At 40.5% G+C, this 16,334-nt stretch overlaps 1 protein-coding gene across 1 annotated transcript in view; it reads left to right on the top strand.

Moving 5' to 3' along the window:
• NPSR1 (neuropeptide S receptor 1) overlaps nucleotides 1-16,334 on the top strand; it is a 56,935-nt gene that overhangs the window by 26,891 nt on the left and 13,710 nt on the right. Inside the window, exons 3-4 of the mRNA XM_066177520.1 lie at nucleotides 12,584-12,687; nucleotides 13,035-13,128. Of these exons, the coding sequence (XP_066033617.1) occupies nucleotides 12,584-12,687; nucleotides 13,035-13,128 (198 nt within the window). The remainder of the gene's footprint in view (nucleotides 1-12,583; nucleotides 12,688-13,034; nucleotides 13,129-16,334) is intronic.

Raw genomic sequence — 16,334 nt, 5'->3', positions numbered from 1 at the left:
TCTCCCAGAGCTCTCACCTTAGGAGCAGATTCACATTAGCAGGTGAGCAAAATCACCTTTGCAGGACTGGGCATCTCCTGAGCCTCCATGGCTTGGGAGAACACTCATTACTAGAAAGGAAATGGGTCAGGGTGCTCTGAAAAAGTTCCTTCTGTAGGAGATGAGATTACTCCAGGAAGAATGTATGTGCCACCTGCCAGTCACTGAGCCTCCCAGCAAACTAAGCTCAGACTCCTGACTTCTTGAACTGGAGGGAGAGTCAAACCAAACCACAGTGACTGGCAGGAGAGCACAAGCTGTCAGCTGGAACGTCCCGACATCAGCTCCAAGAGAACACATCTCAATATATTACAATGCTTTAGAAGTATTAAGGCACTTCAGCTTGTGTAATTTAGAAGTTATGAGCACAAAGGGCATTTGCCTTTTAATAATGTTTTTATGAGCTGCCTGAGTGGCTTGCAAGCAGTTCAATATCCACCGCTGCATACCATTACTGCTGCAGTTTCTAGAAGGCTGCTTGGGAGACACAAGAAAGAAAATTACTGTGATCAAAGTCAAATTACAAAACACAATTGCATTTCTGTGAATCCTCTACCCAGCTAATACAAATAGACTGGAAAAAATCGATTCAACAAGATTGTCGGAAAAACAAAGCCATGCTTCCAAAACCATGCCCCTTGGAGGTATGCTTTTAAATACCTCTGTGCTCCACTTACACAGTTTATAATGTCAATATGAATTTGAAAGGATCTGTAAAAGGAAATGGTTTTGAGTTCTTCTATTGGACCTCTTTGTGTGCAGATACTATCACAAACAAAATATTTTGCTTTTGCTCAAGACTAATTTGATCATTCTGAAATGTCACAAATGAAAGGACTCCTGAAAGATAGAGTTTTGCATTTTCAACTCTATTTCCAAATCCTTAAACATTCACTCATTAGTATACCAAATACATTTTCAATATGAGTGCTTTGGTACGTTAGCATTGTTTTCAGCTAACAATATTTCCAGAATACATTTTTTGTGCCTTGCAGAAAATGTTCTTGAAATGAGAGTGGTTATAAATTCTTCATATTGCTGAACTTATGAAGTCTGTTGATTATGCTATTTATTCCTCACAAAGATCGTTGCCAACCTAAATAATTCTATGATTCTAGGATGATTATAAAAATATTCACATCCCTTTCCTGACCATTCATTGCTTCATATGTAGATAAACATACTTGGATCTTTATGAATTTTCCCCACAGTTACATTTTTGGTGTGAATTGTAAATAAACAAAAAACTTCATATTCATTCATCATTTGGGAAGGCATTCCAATTTCAGAAGTACTTTGCTAGGATGTTGACTGACAGGATGGGGAAAAGGCACAAGTCAATTGATTTTAGCTTTCAAATTAGAGTCGTTTACACTCTTTATAGTGAATCAATCTCAGTCAATTACCTGCAGGGAAAATCCAAACATCTGGTTATTAATCTCAAAGATGCTCATGCATTTTTGGTCAGGAGAAGAAGCCAGACATTTTGAAAAAACTAATGTCTTTTATGATTTTAGCAGGCTGAAGTTTAAATTTTGGGTTGTGACTGCAATATTGACACAGCTTCTGGCTGGCTGGCTGAGCCCTTAAACTAAAATTTAGATGAAATCCAAATACTTTTGACACTGGTGGGGAACTTTGACTCCATTATAACAAAGCTCTGTGTAGGTTTGGAGGTTTTTTGTGCCCTCATATCAGTCTCAGGTTGAACCCTTTGGGAATCCAGGGAAGGAGTGTCTACACCCAGCACTGTTAGAGGTCTGAGTTGGCCACACTGACAACATCTGATGCACCAGCTCCATGCAGTGCCACAGTCCAGACGTGGTGAGTGGGGGGCACAGGCACAGCCTTCATCCAGATCAGTGACATAGTTTGGGAAAACAGAGCAGCCACATCTCTAAGTCTCTCTGGAAAAACATTGGTCCGGTTTAATCCACCTTTTCATAAATTAATTTCTTCAAAACACCATGTTTTTTGAACAAGTCAGAGTGCAAGAACAGGAGGGGTTTTGTTCTTGTTGCATGTAATGAGGCACAGGGGAACATGAGGGGCAGGAGGTGAACTTGGGGCTTCCTATGGGGCTCCAGTGCAAAACCAGACTTCTAGGATGGTTTAGAAAGGCTATTTTGATAACCTTAAGAAGGTTATTTTAATTGCCTTTCCTGTGGCCCAGCGGTGGCCCTGAATATGTTTTGTAGATACACTTGACAGTCAACGAAATGAACCATGCATTTTCTAGATCAGCAGCAGTCAGCTTTTGCTGTGCCAATTTATGTCAGTTTATAGGAAGCCTTAATTCTTGTTTTGACAGCTACAGAATTGTTATGTGGTCCTGAAGGACTGATTATGGTTTTCCTATCTTCAGCCTGTTTCAGACATTCAAATCCTAATGACAGTTGTGTTTGCTTTTGGTTTTGTTTCTAATAAAAGGTGCTTGACAGATAAATTGTATAATCCTTTGGGTCTAACATTTCAGCATTAAGGGGGGAAATGGATTTCTTTCTGAATTACTTGGAAAACATTACCTCTAAATTTTATGGATTCCAGTTTGATTCCCTGATGGATATCCAGGCAGGATTGTCACCTGACATAGAGGACATTTATTTTACAGTTATTCTACATGAGAATTTGATCTCTATTGTTAAGTATAGTGGGTGTGTGGAGTTTGCTACCTGGCTTCTTCACATACCAGCAGTGAATGCTGAGAAACAGGATTGCATGAGTGTGGTGCTGCCAACAGCATGGCCATAATGACTATGCTTTACTTGGAATCATCACTTAGGATCTCATTAGCTCCCATTAAAAGACATGACTTTACACTATTGACATCAAAAGTACAAATACATCATTAGCACTTTTTAGTCCATCACCTGTACTGCAGACATCTAGTTGCAATCAAACAGAAATTATTCTGGAAATAGCCTTTTCATGCACTGAAGTTACATGAAGAATATCAGAGTTGTTCTATTCCTCTCTTGCGTAGTAAAGCAGTGATATTTATTTACTGAGATTGTCTTTGTGTCACTAACAATAACACTGACACATTTCCCTTTACCCATTTTGCAAATGGCTGTAGGACAACACATCCAACATTTTCATGTGGTTGTTCATCACCTGCCAACATGTTCAACTCACGTTCATGTGTTTTACACGTTTTCTCTGGAGAGTCACTTTCTTTAACTCCATTGCCTAGCTGGTTACCAAATGTTTACAAATGATTTACAGGATTTATGGAATTCAGGTCAAAGATATCATGTGGTGCTACAGAGTTAGTTGCTCTATCAAGATCAAATGCTTAGAAGTTCATTTTGGCCATGTTCAGCTCAATTACAGGACTGAGATCCAGACCACATGTAATGAATTTTCAGCCTGTTCTGACACTGCAGCATATTTAATGGAAAACAGCTCAGTGTGCGTTTCCCTGATCTACCTTTTCCACATTATGATTTTACATGGGAATTTGCCAATAAAACTTAGCAGTGTGCTTTTGTTCATGCTATGAGCAAACACCAGGGGGACAAAACAGATACAAAAATGTCAATGAACACTATTCTACTATTCTGTAATGGTGATGCCTTGGGGAGGCTGACCTGAAACAGAGACTGAACAGAGCTAGAGAAAAAAGTATATATTTATTGAAAGGCCTTTAAGGGTACACCTTGGGCAGGACAAGAGCCTGACCAGGGCTACACCCAAGGTGGACTTAAAATGGTCACAAAAATGGACAGCTGGTCACGAGGTCTCACGCTTTTAAAAGTTTTGGTCCATTTGCTTATTGGGGTTTAGTTGTCCAGTTACAGCTTCAGGTTGTGGGGATCTCGTCCTTCTTGTTTCTCTCTTCAGTCCGCTGTTGTATATGCTCTTGGACCTGATAGTTGAATTTGTTGTCCTTGGTCTTCAGCAGGAAAAGGATTTGTTTTGTCTACCAACTCTGTGAAGAGAGCTTACCAGCACTTAATATGAGGGTCACAACTACACTCCTAGGCAGCACAGAATCTGAAAAACATGAAAGCTAAAACTTAAGTCATCAATGGAAAGCCTAAGCTTCAACAAAAATTGAGCAGCAGCATGCAATGTCACTGCTTGAGCACCATGGGAGTCTGATTTACAGTTTGCTGTGAGGGAAGAAAGAAGGCTTTATCCTTTCCACTCCTACTTGGACTAAAGTATCTGCATCAACAATATCTGAGCCAACTAAGGCTATGCTGGAAGAAGTGTGGGTAAACAATTACTGCAGTGACCTGGGTGCCTGAACTATGCCAACAGAAAATACTCCTAGGATAGTCGACATCTTTAGATGAGAATAACCACACAATTTCTGTTGCGACCAAGATATAAACCTGCAGTCCTTCAAATACTTGAGATAAAGGGCTGGCAAAAGGATCAGTATAGAGAATTCAGAAGAAGTAGCAGAAGCATCTATATACAAGATGTTGGGGAAGAAAATAATTAAAAATAGAATTGTTTGGTACTTGGTATCTCAGAAGGTAATTTTTTTTCTGAAAAACTCTACAACTACAGGCACCACTTGAAATATATACAGCAGCAATGAATTACAGTGGGATTCCTTTGTATTTTGAGGAGGCATATCCTTGGTTTTTTTGTGTTTAATTAAGACAAATTGATCCACAGGAGTGTGTCTTCTGCATTTACACCGAGACTCATTCTCTTTGCACAGAATGAGCCACTGAACAACTGCATACAACAAAATAATATTTCATCTAGTAGACAGTGGCCTCATCTATGTGCAAGTAACACAAGATGGGAAGAGAAAACTTTGTCCTAGGATTCAGAATTATCACCAACTTCATCTGCCCCTGCATATTCCCCCTAACGGCAACTGCCAATCCCAAACCATAGTATCTGCAGAGGTCTGAAGAAGGGGACAGCTGAACAAAAATTACTTGCCTTTACTGTCCTGACTGTTTCGTAATACATCCTGGTTTTACAAGAAAACAATTCTCCAGTCATTTCTTTAACTTTGTGGGAGGAACCAGTTATTCTGAATAATGAGACTACTGTGATGTGGTGACCAAGCTCTCCTTTTTGCCCCCGCCCCCCCCCCCCCGCTTCCCCCCCATTGTATTTGATGTGGTGCTGCTGTTCCTGTTATCCTGTCCTGTTTTGGTGGGTGCCATGCTCCTTCTTGGCAGAACTGCTGGATCAGCCCAGCCCCCTCCAGCTGTATCCCCACAGCAACAGTGCAGTAGGCAATAAGGGTAGGAAGAGATATATTAATAAAGGCAAATTAAACAAAACTTCAGCGCCTTTCACAGTGGCAGGGCATGTTGAATTTTAATTCCTGATCTCCAGCTCTCTTGCAAGTGCTATTTCTGAAGAGGCTGGTATTGTGCAGCATATACTACTTTCATCTTTCAGCCTAGATGAGCTATGGAGTGAGGCTGAAGCCTCACTATATCCATCCTTTACAACATGTAGCCTAACAGGGCCTGCCTCATCTCATGAGAAAGTAGATCTCAGAGCAGAAATATAAGAAATGCAACAAATAAATTAGATGCTCACACAATTCAACAAAATTTCCTGTCACTTCCTATGAGCCAGAAAGAGAAAGAAAGCACATTTTCTGCCACAGGAAAATCCACATAGCTTTAACAGGTCAATTCAACAGGTTTTCCCTTGAAAATTTTCAAGCAGGTTTTGCTTCATACATTACATTTGCTGTTCTGTTCTAGGCTGCCAGGCTTGAAAGAGAAAATGCCCAAGAGCAGCAGAGTACACATTGTTTGTACCTGTGGCAAAACTGCTCCTGCTCCAGTGCAAAACGTGTGCCCCAATGCAGGCACCACAATGGAACAAAGCACTTGTGGGTGTCTGTGGGCTTGAGAGATTTTAGCCTGCCAAGCAGCTGCTAACATTTTACCAAGGAAAAGTTTCTTAAGAAAGCTTTTTCTCAAGACAATCTTGGTAAACAACTATCCTTTCTCAAAACAATCTTTGTCCAGCTGGTGCTTTGCTGTTTCTCTAGTTAACCAATGGGATTAGAGAGGTGTCGTTCCTATTCACCAATCATGTTAAGTCTGCATTGGAACACCTTATAAAAGGTGGTAAGAATTGAAATGACAAAGCCTTCTTTTTCTATACTTTTTGCCTTCTTGAATATTTGGAGTCTTTCATGTCCTACAGCAACAGGTGTCCATGCTGATTCCCCACAAAAACGTGGGGCACCCCAAAGGGACACCTTGCACTGCGTAAGCACAATCATATCTGCTTCATATCAACACTTCTAAAATAGCTAAAACCAGGACTGGTAGATTCATGGCAGCTCCTGGGGTTGCCAACCGTCCTCCCTATTGGCCCCATCTCCAGCACGGTGCCTAGATGTTCTGGAGTGCTGGAGAAAGGGGCTGCAAACCACCATAAACTCAGATAAATGCACCTGGAGGGGTTGTGAAGAGGAGGAATACGTTGCCCAAGCATGAGGGCAACTCTTGCACCCACCCTCCTCCACACGCAGCCCCACGCTGCACCATGACTTCATGGAGAGGCCACACCCCAGGCTCGGGTGGCTCAGCATTTAAAGAGCTAAAATGTCTTAATCTGAAAGGGCATCTTCTAAGTATCTCATAAGTATCTTGTCCTACAGATACCCACATCAGGGATACGACCTATTTCACTATCAGCTTCTGAATGAGAGCAGAGGGCTGGGTGTATTTTTTAGGAAATGTGGTTACAAAATTATTTCTAGTGCAGTGAGTACATGCAAATCCACCTGTGAAATTGTCAGTGGAAAGCGCAGACTGTGGGAAGAGTGGGAGAAAACAGGCTGTAGGGGTGTCTGCAGGAGGTAGGGCAGCTTCTCCTGCTCTCTCTGCCCTGTGACTATACTAAAGCCGACCTTCTGGACCCCTAAGAATACCTAATTTAAATTGCTTGCACCCACACACCTGTAGATACATCAGATAAGGGTTTTGCTAACTTGCAAGGCAAGTTCACAGCACTGACTCTGATTAGCTGACAGCACATCAAGTGTGATTCAGAGCAGCAAGGTCAGAGGGCAGTGGCTGCCTCATCAGTTCAAAAATCATGGACAGTGATTGTTTTTGTCATACGGCAATTATGCCACTTTTGTTTTTAAGGGTCTATCACTCCATTGTAGGCAGGTGTTAGTGAACTGCTGCTTCTGATGCTTCCAGAGGATACTCTCCTTGGGGAGTGGTAGGTGATGGGAATGTACATCACGAGGTCCAAAAGAAATGAGCCATATGAAATGCTCAGCCCTGACCAGGAGCTTGCAGGGTTTGTCTTGCCTTACAAAATGCTGTGTTGCCTTGTGCAGCTTGGTGCTGTCTACTAAGCAGAACAGAATATACCTCGTTAAAATGGAATCACTCTGTAAGTGGCATGAAAAGAGAGGGGGTATTTTAGCAAGAGGAACAGCTTCACCGAGAAGTCATGGATCACCACCTTCAACTTAATAGAACTATTCTCATCAGGGGAAAATGACACTGCAGCTGAGATTACATGTGGAGCTTTTTAACCCATCTCAACTTACCAGCAATCTGCTTTCCACTTCTGACAGAAAAGACTTTTATCCTCTGGGTAGAGGGTCTTCAGGGAAGAGTGATGTCAGTACTAATAATAAAATGATAGAGATATTTTCTTGTAGACTTGCTAGCACAGATTTTTGTCTGAACCTCCTTAGCTGTAATGAAAGGAATATCCTGAAGTCTCCACAGGTACATCCCTTTGGCAGTACCATCAACTCAATGAAATTTCTATGAACATATTATCTGAGACATGGAATCTGACAGTTCCCATGCCAGATTGCTAATTACCTCCATTTGCTTTCTATAATGGACTTCTTTCTCTGTGGAGGGTTTTTTGACAAAGATTTGTTTCACTTACACCAACAGCAAGTTGACATTCAGATTTGTTCCTCTAAGGGCAGTGATTTTTTTTTTACATTTCTGGGATTGGTCACGTGAGGCAGCATCCATCACCCAAGCTACTGCAATCACCTCCTGAACCAAGTGGCTCCTGGGCTCAAAAGTGTAGAGGCAATGCCTGCACTCAGTCATGCCCATAAAATAATCCAAAGGCATTTTGCTGAATGTGATGGAAACCTGGGTTATGTTGGCCTTTAAGGACCAGGATTTTCACAGGTTGTTTCAGTACCTGACATATTTCCCAACAACAGATGCTGTAGCTCTATACTCAGCATGTTTCAGTCTCCTCTGGGAACATCAGGGTGCTTCTCCTTCTCAGGCATTTTCTTGACCTTTTTGAAAGATGCTGTTTAAAAATGCTGCATTTTGAAATGCTGACGGGTTTGTAGAGGCAGACACTAGTTCTGCCTTTGAGGACTGGCTGTGGCCCTGGTGGTGACAGGGAGAAGGCAAATAAAGGTTTGCAGACCTGTCCAGTTGCACAAATCCTACAAAGCTGTTCTTCTCTCCCTCTGCCCAGGCAAAGCCATCTTTACTCCCTACCTCCAACTACTTTTTCTTATTATTGAAATCTCATGGAATTATTCTTTTATATTTGTTTATAAGTCCACTCTCCCTCAAGAGCAATCTTCTTCCATTCCTATCACACTAGTGCCATGTCTTCTCTTCAACGAGGCATTGTTTCATCTGTATCTTTCTTTGAATACACATTTGTCTTAAAAGTCACAAATTATCACTTGCTGGCATCTTTATTTTGTATCAAAAGAGAATACATTTCATTAATTGAATTTCTGCCTATTTTTCTGAGTAATTAGATGGGCCTATAACTCCACTGTTGCCTAGCAATGCTGACATGGTACCAGAGTAAACACACCCCTGCTTAGTAAAAAAATTTGGAAGACTATGAAGAAGGCAGTGGCAATGGCAAGGTTGCACACAGCTGTGAGTGAAGGTTGTTTAGGACAGTTTTCAGAAATTATCTTGGTGCTGTTCGGCCCAGGAACACTCATCAGAGAAAGAACACAAGTATCTAACACATGAGCCACCAGCTTTGTAAGGAGTGTTGAGGGTACTCAAAGTAATGAGGACACTGAGGTTCAGAGCAATGTATTGGCTATGCCAGCTTTCTGCACCTAACATTCATCACTTAGGATGGCACTGATGCAATTCAGTGACACCGTCTGAGGTGTAAGCTTTCCAAAAGCAGCCAGGGAATCTGTGATCTGCTGAGATCTCATTGCTGAAACCAGCTGGCTTCCACACACTGACTTCTACTACAGGAATTCAAATTACAAGGCAAATGAAGATTTCAAGACGCTGTGGTCATGGATATAATTGCATCTGAGATGATACAAGGGTGAGGAGGATTCATCTACCAGTGGCAAAAGGTCTGCCGGCAATTCTTTATCTCTGTACCAGGTTTATAGTGCTGACATGTTGGGGCTTTGTGTAAAAAGAGGCTTGTAAGACAAAATGTTGAGAAGGAGTGAAAAATATAGTCTAGTTATTTAAGGTGTGATGATCATAAGATAACAGATTAATGACCAGCATATTTAGTGTCTAAATCACTAATAAAGATTTGCACTAGATACTTGTGTCTCTGGAGAGTATATAGAAATCCTTTGTCATCATTTGTAGGTTTGCTTCATTTTCCCTTCATGCTGTCTGATCACTGGCACAGAGCACATTATTTACTTGAACCTATGTAAAGTCTGCGGGACAAATGCTCGATACGTGTGTGGTCATACTGAGAGAGCCTGGTCCTTTGCAGGGATGGGATAAGAAACACCCTCTGGAGCAGGCAGCAAAGGACTGAAGGATCCTCTGAGAAAAGTTAGACTGGTACTTTTAGGATTGAAAAGACAGGAGATAAAACCTGAGGAGGGCATGAGGGCATTTTGTAACTGAAGGGCACTGAGAAATCTGGCTAAATTTGGCCCACATGTGCAGTTGGGTGCATTGACTTTGGTACACACGTGTGTGTTGTGTTCAGGGGCACGTGCTTAGAGGCTCATGCCAAGCCCTCCACAGCAATTCGGAAATTCAGCACAGGGAGCTCTTAAAACACACTGCTGGGGGAGAAGAGCTGAGGCTGCCAGCACAAAAAAAACCTGTGAAGTTTAATCCCCATTTAAAAGCCTCTGCAGTCACCTGAAAAACCTCACTCAACGGCTCTCAAGGGAAGGACAATCCTGAGTTGTCTTTAAAGCTCCTGAAGTACTTCAGGCTATAGATATATTTGTAGGTAATGACATGCAGTGGGTAGAGACTTGTAACATGAAAAAGGCAGAGCTGATATCCACATTCTATATTTCTGGAGAGGAATCTGCTTCTGCTGCATAAACTTTGCCATGGTTCCTGAGCCTGAGCACTGGCTGGTAGCTGCAGGGTGTGGGATGCAAGGAGGGCAACCCTGGAGATTACTTTTGGGCCGAGCATCAGCTGAACAAAGGCTCATTCCCCTGTGCATCTCTATCACATGAGCCAGTGAAGTGGGGGCCATCCACACTCCCGGTTAAAACCACACTCTCGGTGTAAACTAAAAAACTGACGTGGACGTAAGCTGAAAGTGTGTTGTCTGGGACTGCGAAATTGCTTACCTGGGGGAAACCACCAGGATGCCATCTCCCACCACAGCTGCAGGATGCACTTCTAAAGCATTCTCCTGATGCATTGAAAAGTGATAGGAAGATGGCTGTGAGTAGAGGGAAATGGGGAGGTAGCTGAGGTGCTGTCCCTTCTCCCTGCCTTTCTCTTCAGAGCACTGATGTTGGCAGGAGGGAGGGCAGCCTCTGCGCCCTCCCCCTCCTGAGGAAAGCTGAGCCCTGATTTAGCATCTGCATGGCAGATGCTCAGACCATCAAAAGCCGGAGGATACCCTGAGGTGAAGCTCTATTGATGTGTATTACTTTGAACCAATATATATTTCATTACTGTAGAGAGAGAGAATATGAATCAATAATTCAGGAGTAAGGAAAGGGAAAGGGATAGGTTGGAACCACTGCTGGAGGATGCATTTCACTATTTGAAACACTTTAACTCTGTGTTTTTTTCAAAGACTACCTTTATTATACACCTACAGTCTTTTCAGTACAGTCTTAAAGCCACTGTACTCATCAGAAGAACAATCATATCTTTCCCCATCACCCTAATCAATGAACAACATTTACTTTAATGTTTCAAACCACAGACTTCCTTCTGCAGGTTTTCTCTGATCCAGCCTCTCTCTGGAGGCAGGGGAAGAGAGGAGAGAGAGAAAATGGGGCTGGGAAATGCTGTGAGAATAAAGAGCAAACCTGTATTAATTGAACAGTAGTCAATTAATAAGGAGGGAGGTAATGTAGTTACACTAATTTAATTTTGAACTGAGCCTTGAAGAAGAAGATAAATGAAAGAAGAAAATGAGGAGATAAAGGATTACTGATACAGAAAAAATAACCCTGATTTTCCAGTGAAGCCAAACAGGTCGCTTTTTCTGAAGCATTAAGCTGAAATCTCAATTTCCAACTAGAAATATCTGGAATTCCTGTAATTTCAAAGGGCTTAGAAGAAACCTAATTTGCAAAACATGTGCCTATTTGCTTGGAAATACTGTCCCAAACTATTTCTCAAAATATTCTTTTTAATTGTTGAAATATCTTGTTTCCAAAGGCATAAATTTCAAATCAAAATCTTCTGCTATGGGGGTTAAAATATCTTTATCACAGTAAAATTTAGATATGGCTTTTGAATGTGTAAAACAGTGGTAGCAAAATGAAATATTTCATCTCACCACTTTCATATTTTTTAAATATAGATTGTAACTTTTTCTTCTTGTTGCTTGGTTTTGTCCTGAAAAATTGCATGAAAAGTTTTCCTAACCTGTTTTCTCCTTTTGTGGTAATCTGTGCAAGAAGAGCAACATGGCATGTTACTTGAAGTGGCAGCACATTGGACTGGTATACATTTTCTTCTATGGACTGTACTGAAAACATTTATCTTGTCCAAGTGGGAGAAGTTGGTTTTAAAGACAAAACTTATTATCACCCATATGTAAAACAGGAGAACGAGCTCCTGTGATTCGTTTGTAAAACGTGCATCTCTGTGAGCACTCACTTGTTCAATAAGAAGCAGAACAAAGGCTGGAATATCTCTTTAGATTTTCTTTCAGGAGAAAAAAAAAAAAAAAAAAGGAAGAAAAAAGAAAAGATAGCCTGAGGTGTATTTAATTTGGAAAATATAAAAGTACAGGCATAAGTAGGTTAACTTCAAGCTGACAAAGCACAGTTAGTCATTAATTAATTAAGTTTGCAAATTAACTCCTGACAAAATTTCCACTAACTTTAGCAGCATTTGGTTGCCACTCCAGGTGATTTTGCAAGAGGCTTTTTAAAGTGAAATAACAGATAAAGAATAAAGGATGTTAAGTGGTTCAGTATTTGTCACAGCTGTAATCAAGCTGACGCACTTAGACACTAAGTATGGGGTGTCATCTGAGGCTTTCCCAGCTCCTCTAGCATACTGGGCTGAGTGGTCATGGTTTGGCTGCCCCTAGGACTGGGGACCTGATATATCCCAAGGATCCTACCTGCCTCTGTGGTTCACCTGAAGTCATGTATTTGCTTCTTTCAATGCTTCTTCACTTAATTTCTTTGTAGATTCATTCACAGGACTCATCAACATAATGACTGACATCATTTGGCGCTACACTGGAGATTTTATGGCCCCTGATATCGTTTGCAGGGTTGTTCGCTACTTCCAGGTATAAAAACCTCATCCTTTTTGCCCCCAAATCAGTAAACTCTGGCAAAAACGCTGTGTAGAATTTTTTCTAGCAGCAAAGGGGTTAATTGTTGAAAACGCTCATTTAGAGGTGAAACACGTTAGTTAAAGCATATTAAATCTTTTAAATTTTGTGGACAGGAAAAAGGAAAAAACTGGGTGAATATATGAGGGGGGTTTCCCTTCTTTTTTTTTCTTTTTTTTTTCCTTTTTTTTTTTTCTTTTCTTTTCATAAGTTTTGCAACATTGCTAGTTCAGAGTTTGCATTGACATCATCTTCTGCAATAGATGTTCTCAGCTGTTGTCTTTTTATACTTTCTGCCCCAGGTGGTCCTTCTCTATGCCTCAACCTACGTCCTTGTGTCACTAAGCATAGACCGGTATCATGCCATAGTTTACCCCATGAAGTTCTTGCAAGGAGGTAGGAGAATTTCAGTACCTTGTTATTGTTACAGACATTATTGGATAATTTTTAGTTTTCAAAATCCTTAACCTGGTAGCTACGAATTATTCATTCCTGCTCTAGCTACATTTGAACTGTTACAATTTCCAAATGACGAAGTAGCTGTGGTTTCAAGATTTATTGAACTCCACTTAGCCCTCAGCAGTTTTTGCAAGTATTGTGTTAGCAAAGAATGAAATGACATTTTAAAAAGTATAGTGGTTTTCGTTATATTCCAGCATTTTCAGAAGGTTTAATGGACAAAAGCTATCCCATGTTCCACTATACCCACTGTAGGACCTGCAACATCTATACTGTCTATTTATTCACTTTAAAAAATAACTTGGATGGAGGGTGTGGTACTGAGAATTCATACAATAGTTTGATGTATCTTCAAAAGAGATGGCACACAAATTTCGATATCTATTGTTTCTTATAATTTTCTCTGTTTGTTTTGGTTTCAGGGTTTTTTTACAGCACTCAGATATATCCTGACCTCTTAGCAGTACAGTTTAAACAAAAATTATTTCTTTCCCACAGAGACAAAGTGGGGCATTAAGTATGTTGCACTGAGTGAAGAAACAGAGATAGCAGGTGGGGAGGAAGAAGAACAGTTACAAGAACCATGAGGTCTGGAGGATGTGCTTTAATCAAATGCAAATATCATTCTTGTTTTGGAGTAATGAAGGCTTTTGCCAGACAGTTCTATTCAGGGGCTCAGATTAATGGTCCTTCCTGGCCTTAAAAACCTTTGAGTAAATCACAGCTGAGACAGTGGTGCAGCTTTGGCAGATGTTAAGGTCTGAAAGCTTCAAATACACGTGTGAAATTTAGCTTTGTATTCCTCAGCGTGCAGACCAAATCTTTCAGAACAGGGAGATGGACATCAAGGTTTTCTCAGCAGGCTTTGGGAGGGGTGGCATTGCTTTACAGCCGCTTCAGGAGGGCTCATAAACCAGGCAGGGTGGGGGCTCACAAACCTGCTGGCTGAGCAGGATGAGCTGTGGGACACACCTGCTGGCATTTCTTCTTCATGCATGGTACAGGAAAAGCAGTGCTTGTTAAATAACCACCTGTGTATAGTAAAGAAGTCGATGGGTAATCTTTGAGAAGAACTTTGAAGTTGAAAAAGAACCCATGGAAAATCACTTTGAATCTTTGAAAAAGCCTTTTTTAAATCCCATTTCCTGCACCTATAGCATAAAGTTTTTTGTCTCTCTTTTTTTTTTTTTTTTTTTTTTTAATCTGGAGAACAGAGGATGATTGCCCCAGTTGAGCGTAGCAAAACCATCAGTTGGGTGCACCTCTGATCAGGGAAAAAAGGTCACAAGCAGAGAGAACACTGACAAAGCCCATCTGCCCCTTGAAAGGTCTGACTACACACTGATGCACAAGCAAAGATCGTGCTCAAAGGAAAAAAGAAGGCAGCTGTAAATCCACAGGAAGGGTCTAGAGAGGTGTATTTATCATAGCAACTTCCTGGAATATACATAAAATAATCACCTTTTGCACCCAGCTATTCCTTGCAGAGGTGCTGTGTGGGATGCTTTTGAAATGCCCTCTTAGCTATTCTACAGATAGAGAACAAAGAGATTTACAAATCTTTGTCATTGGTGATGACACAGAGGAACTTCATGAACAATTCTGAGTCAACCTGTGGCAAATTTCTTTGCAAAATGAAACACTCATCCCCCCAAAATCCTTCAATCAAGAAACAAAAGAGTCCTTTCTTCTTACTGATTTGAAAAATTATGTTTCCATGTAACCTTGAAATACCATTTTAGGAAAAAAAAAATCAAACATTCCACTTTGAAAATGTCAAACAATTTTTTTTAAATTGTGGTTTAGCTATTAGTCTCAAGTCCTATTAAAAGTATTTGCAATGAGCTGTTCTTTGCATGCTTTTTAAGAAAACAAACTTCAACAGCTGAATTTTTTATACTTGGCCAATGCATAAATAACCAGAGAAAGTGTAGTATAGGAAAAAAATATGCTTTTTAATCCGGAAGCTTTTACTATGAAACACCTAATTCTACAACAAAAAGGGTATTAAGAAAAAGATTTAAAATGAAGATCAAAAAGAAAAGAAACTGAGAAGCTGTAGCAGAAAACGTTTTGTGAATACTTCATCATGTTGGAAAGGCATATGCAAGCAACATCCAAATTAAACAACAGGTGAAAAAAGAACTGCTTTAAGTAAATGACAAAACCCAAAAAGGTGTAAACTGATCCTTGTGTGACTTTGGGCTGAAAACAGCGCTATCGCTGAGATTCTGGAACAGCTCTGCTCTCTCTGGATTTAAAACCCAATTTTAAGATGGCACTGGATTTATCAAAGGATTGCATATCATTGACATTCTTGGTGGCAGGAAGCAAAGTGCCTTCCAAGAGGTGACTCTCTGTCCCATATTGCTGGGAGCAGAGAAATGTACTCAAACCCATTGTCACAGTGCAGGGATGGTGGGAGCAGAGCAAAGGGGACAGTCAGATCTGTGACACCTTTTAGGAGAGTCAGAGCCAGAGCTCACATCTGAGATTCCCACTCCAACCCTGGGAATTAGTCTTGGCCACCACAGTTTGAAAAGCTCTAAAGGAAAATGCTCAGACTGGTTCAACAGAACATTGTATTTCAAAAGTTGTTTGTTTGATTTCATTTATAACTGATACAGCTCTAGTTATGTGATTGGCCGGCATTTAGAGCATATTAGAGCAACTATTAAAAATGCAGCATAAAAAAAGCCCTGCTGGTGAGGCAGAAAATTAACATTATTCTAATAAAACAAAAATCTGCTTACCTATCAGTGCCCTGTAAAGCCCTTTAGACTAGCAAAGCCACATTCTACCAAATGCAAGGGACATTTAAAAATAAAAATAAATTAACATTGCAGGAAAAGTATTATGAAACACAAAGAAATACCGCTCTTGCCCAGCCCATATTGTTCAGTTCTGTTCAATAAACAGTATAAAAAAATAAGGTTTCTTTTCCAGCTCTTATCTTTTTTAGTTAGAAAAACACAGGTGGGCCCCACTGAGTAGCATGATTGTAGTTTAAGTAGTTAGCTCACATTTGAAATGTCCTTTCTGTCAGGAAATATTTTGTGAAATTTATTAATATTCCTTTTGCTAAGTTTATTCTGTCATACTTTGGGAAACTTCACAGTTCTCTTTTTCCTGTACAATATTTA

This window comes from Chamaea fasciata, unplaced genomic scaffold (genome assembly GCF_029207755.1).
Source record: "Chamaea fasciata isolate MVZ Bird 193981 ecotype frontalis unplaced genomic scaffold, bChaFas1.0.hap1 SCAF_1, whole genome shotgun sequence".
In the NCBI taxonomy this organism is placed as follows: domain Eukaryota; kingdom Metazoa; phylum Chordata; class Aves; order Passeriformes; family Sylviidae; genus Chamaea; species Chamaea fasciata.
The sequence above is the reverse complement of the archived record's forward strand: the minus strand, read 5'-3'. Positions and strand labels throughout refer to the sequence as shown.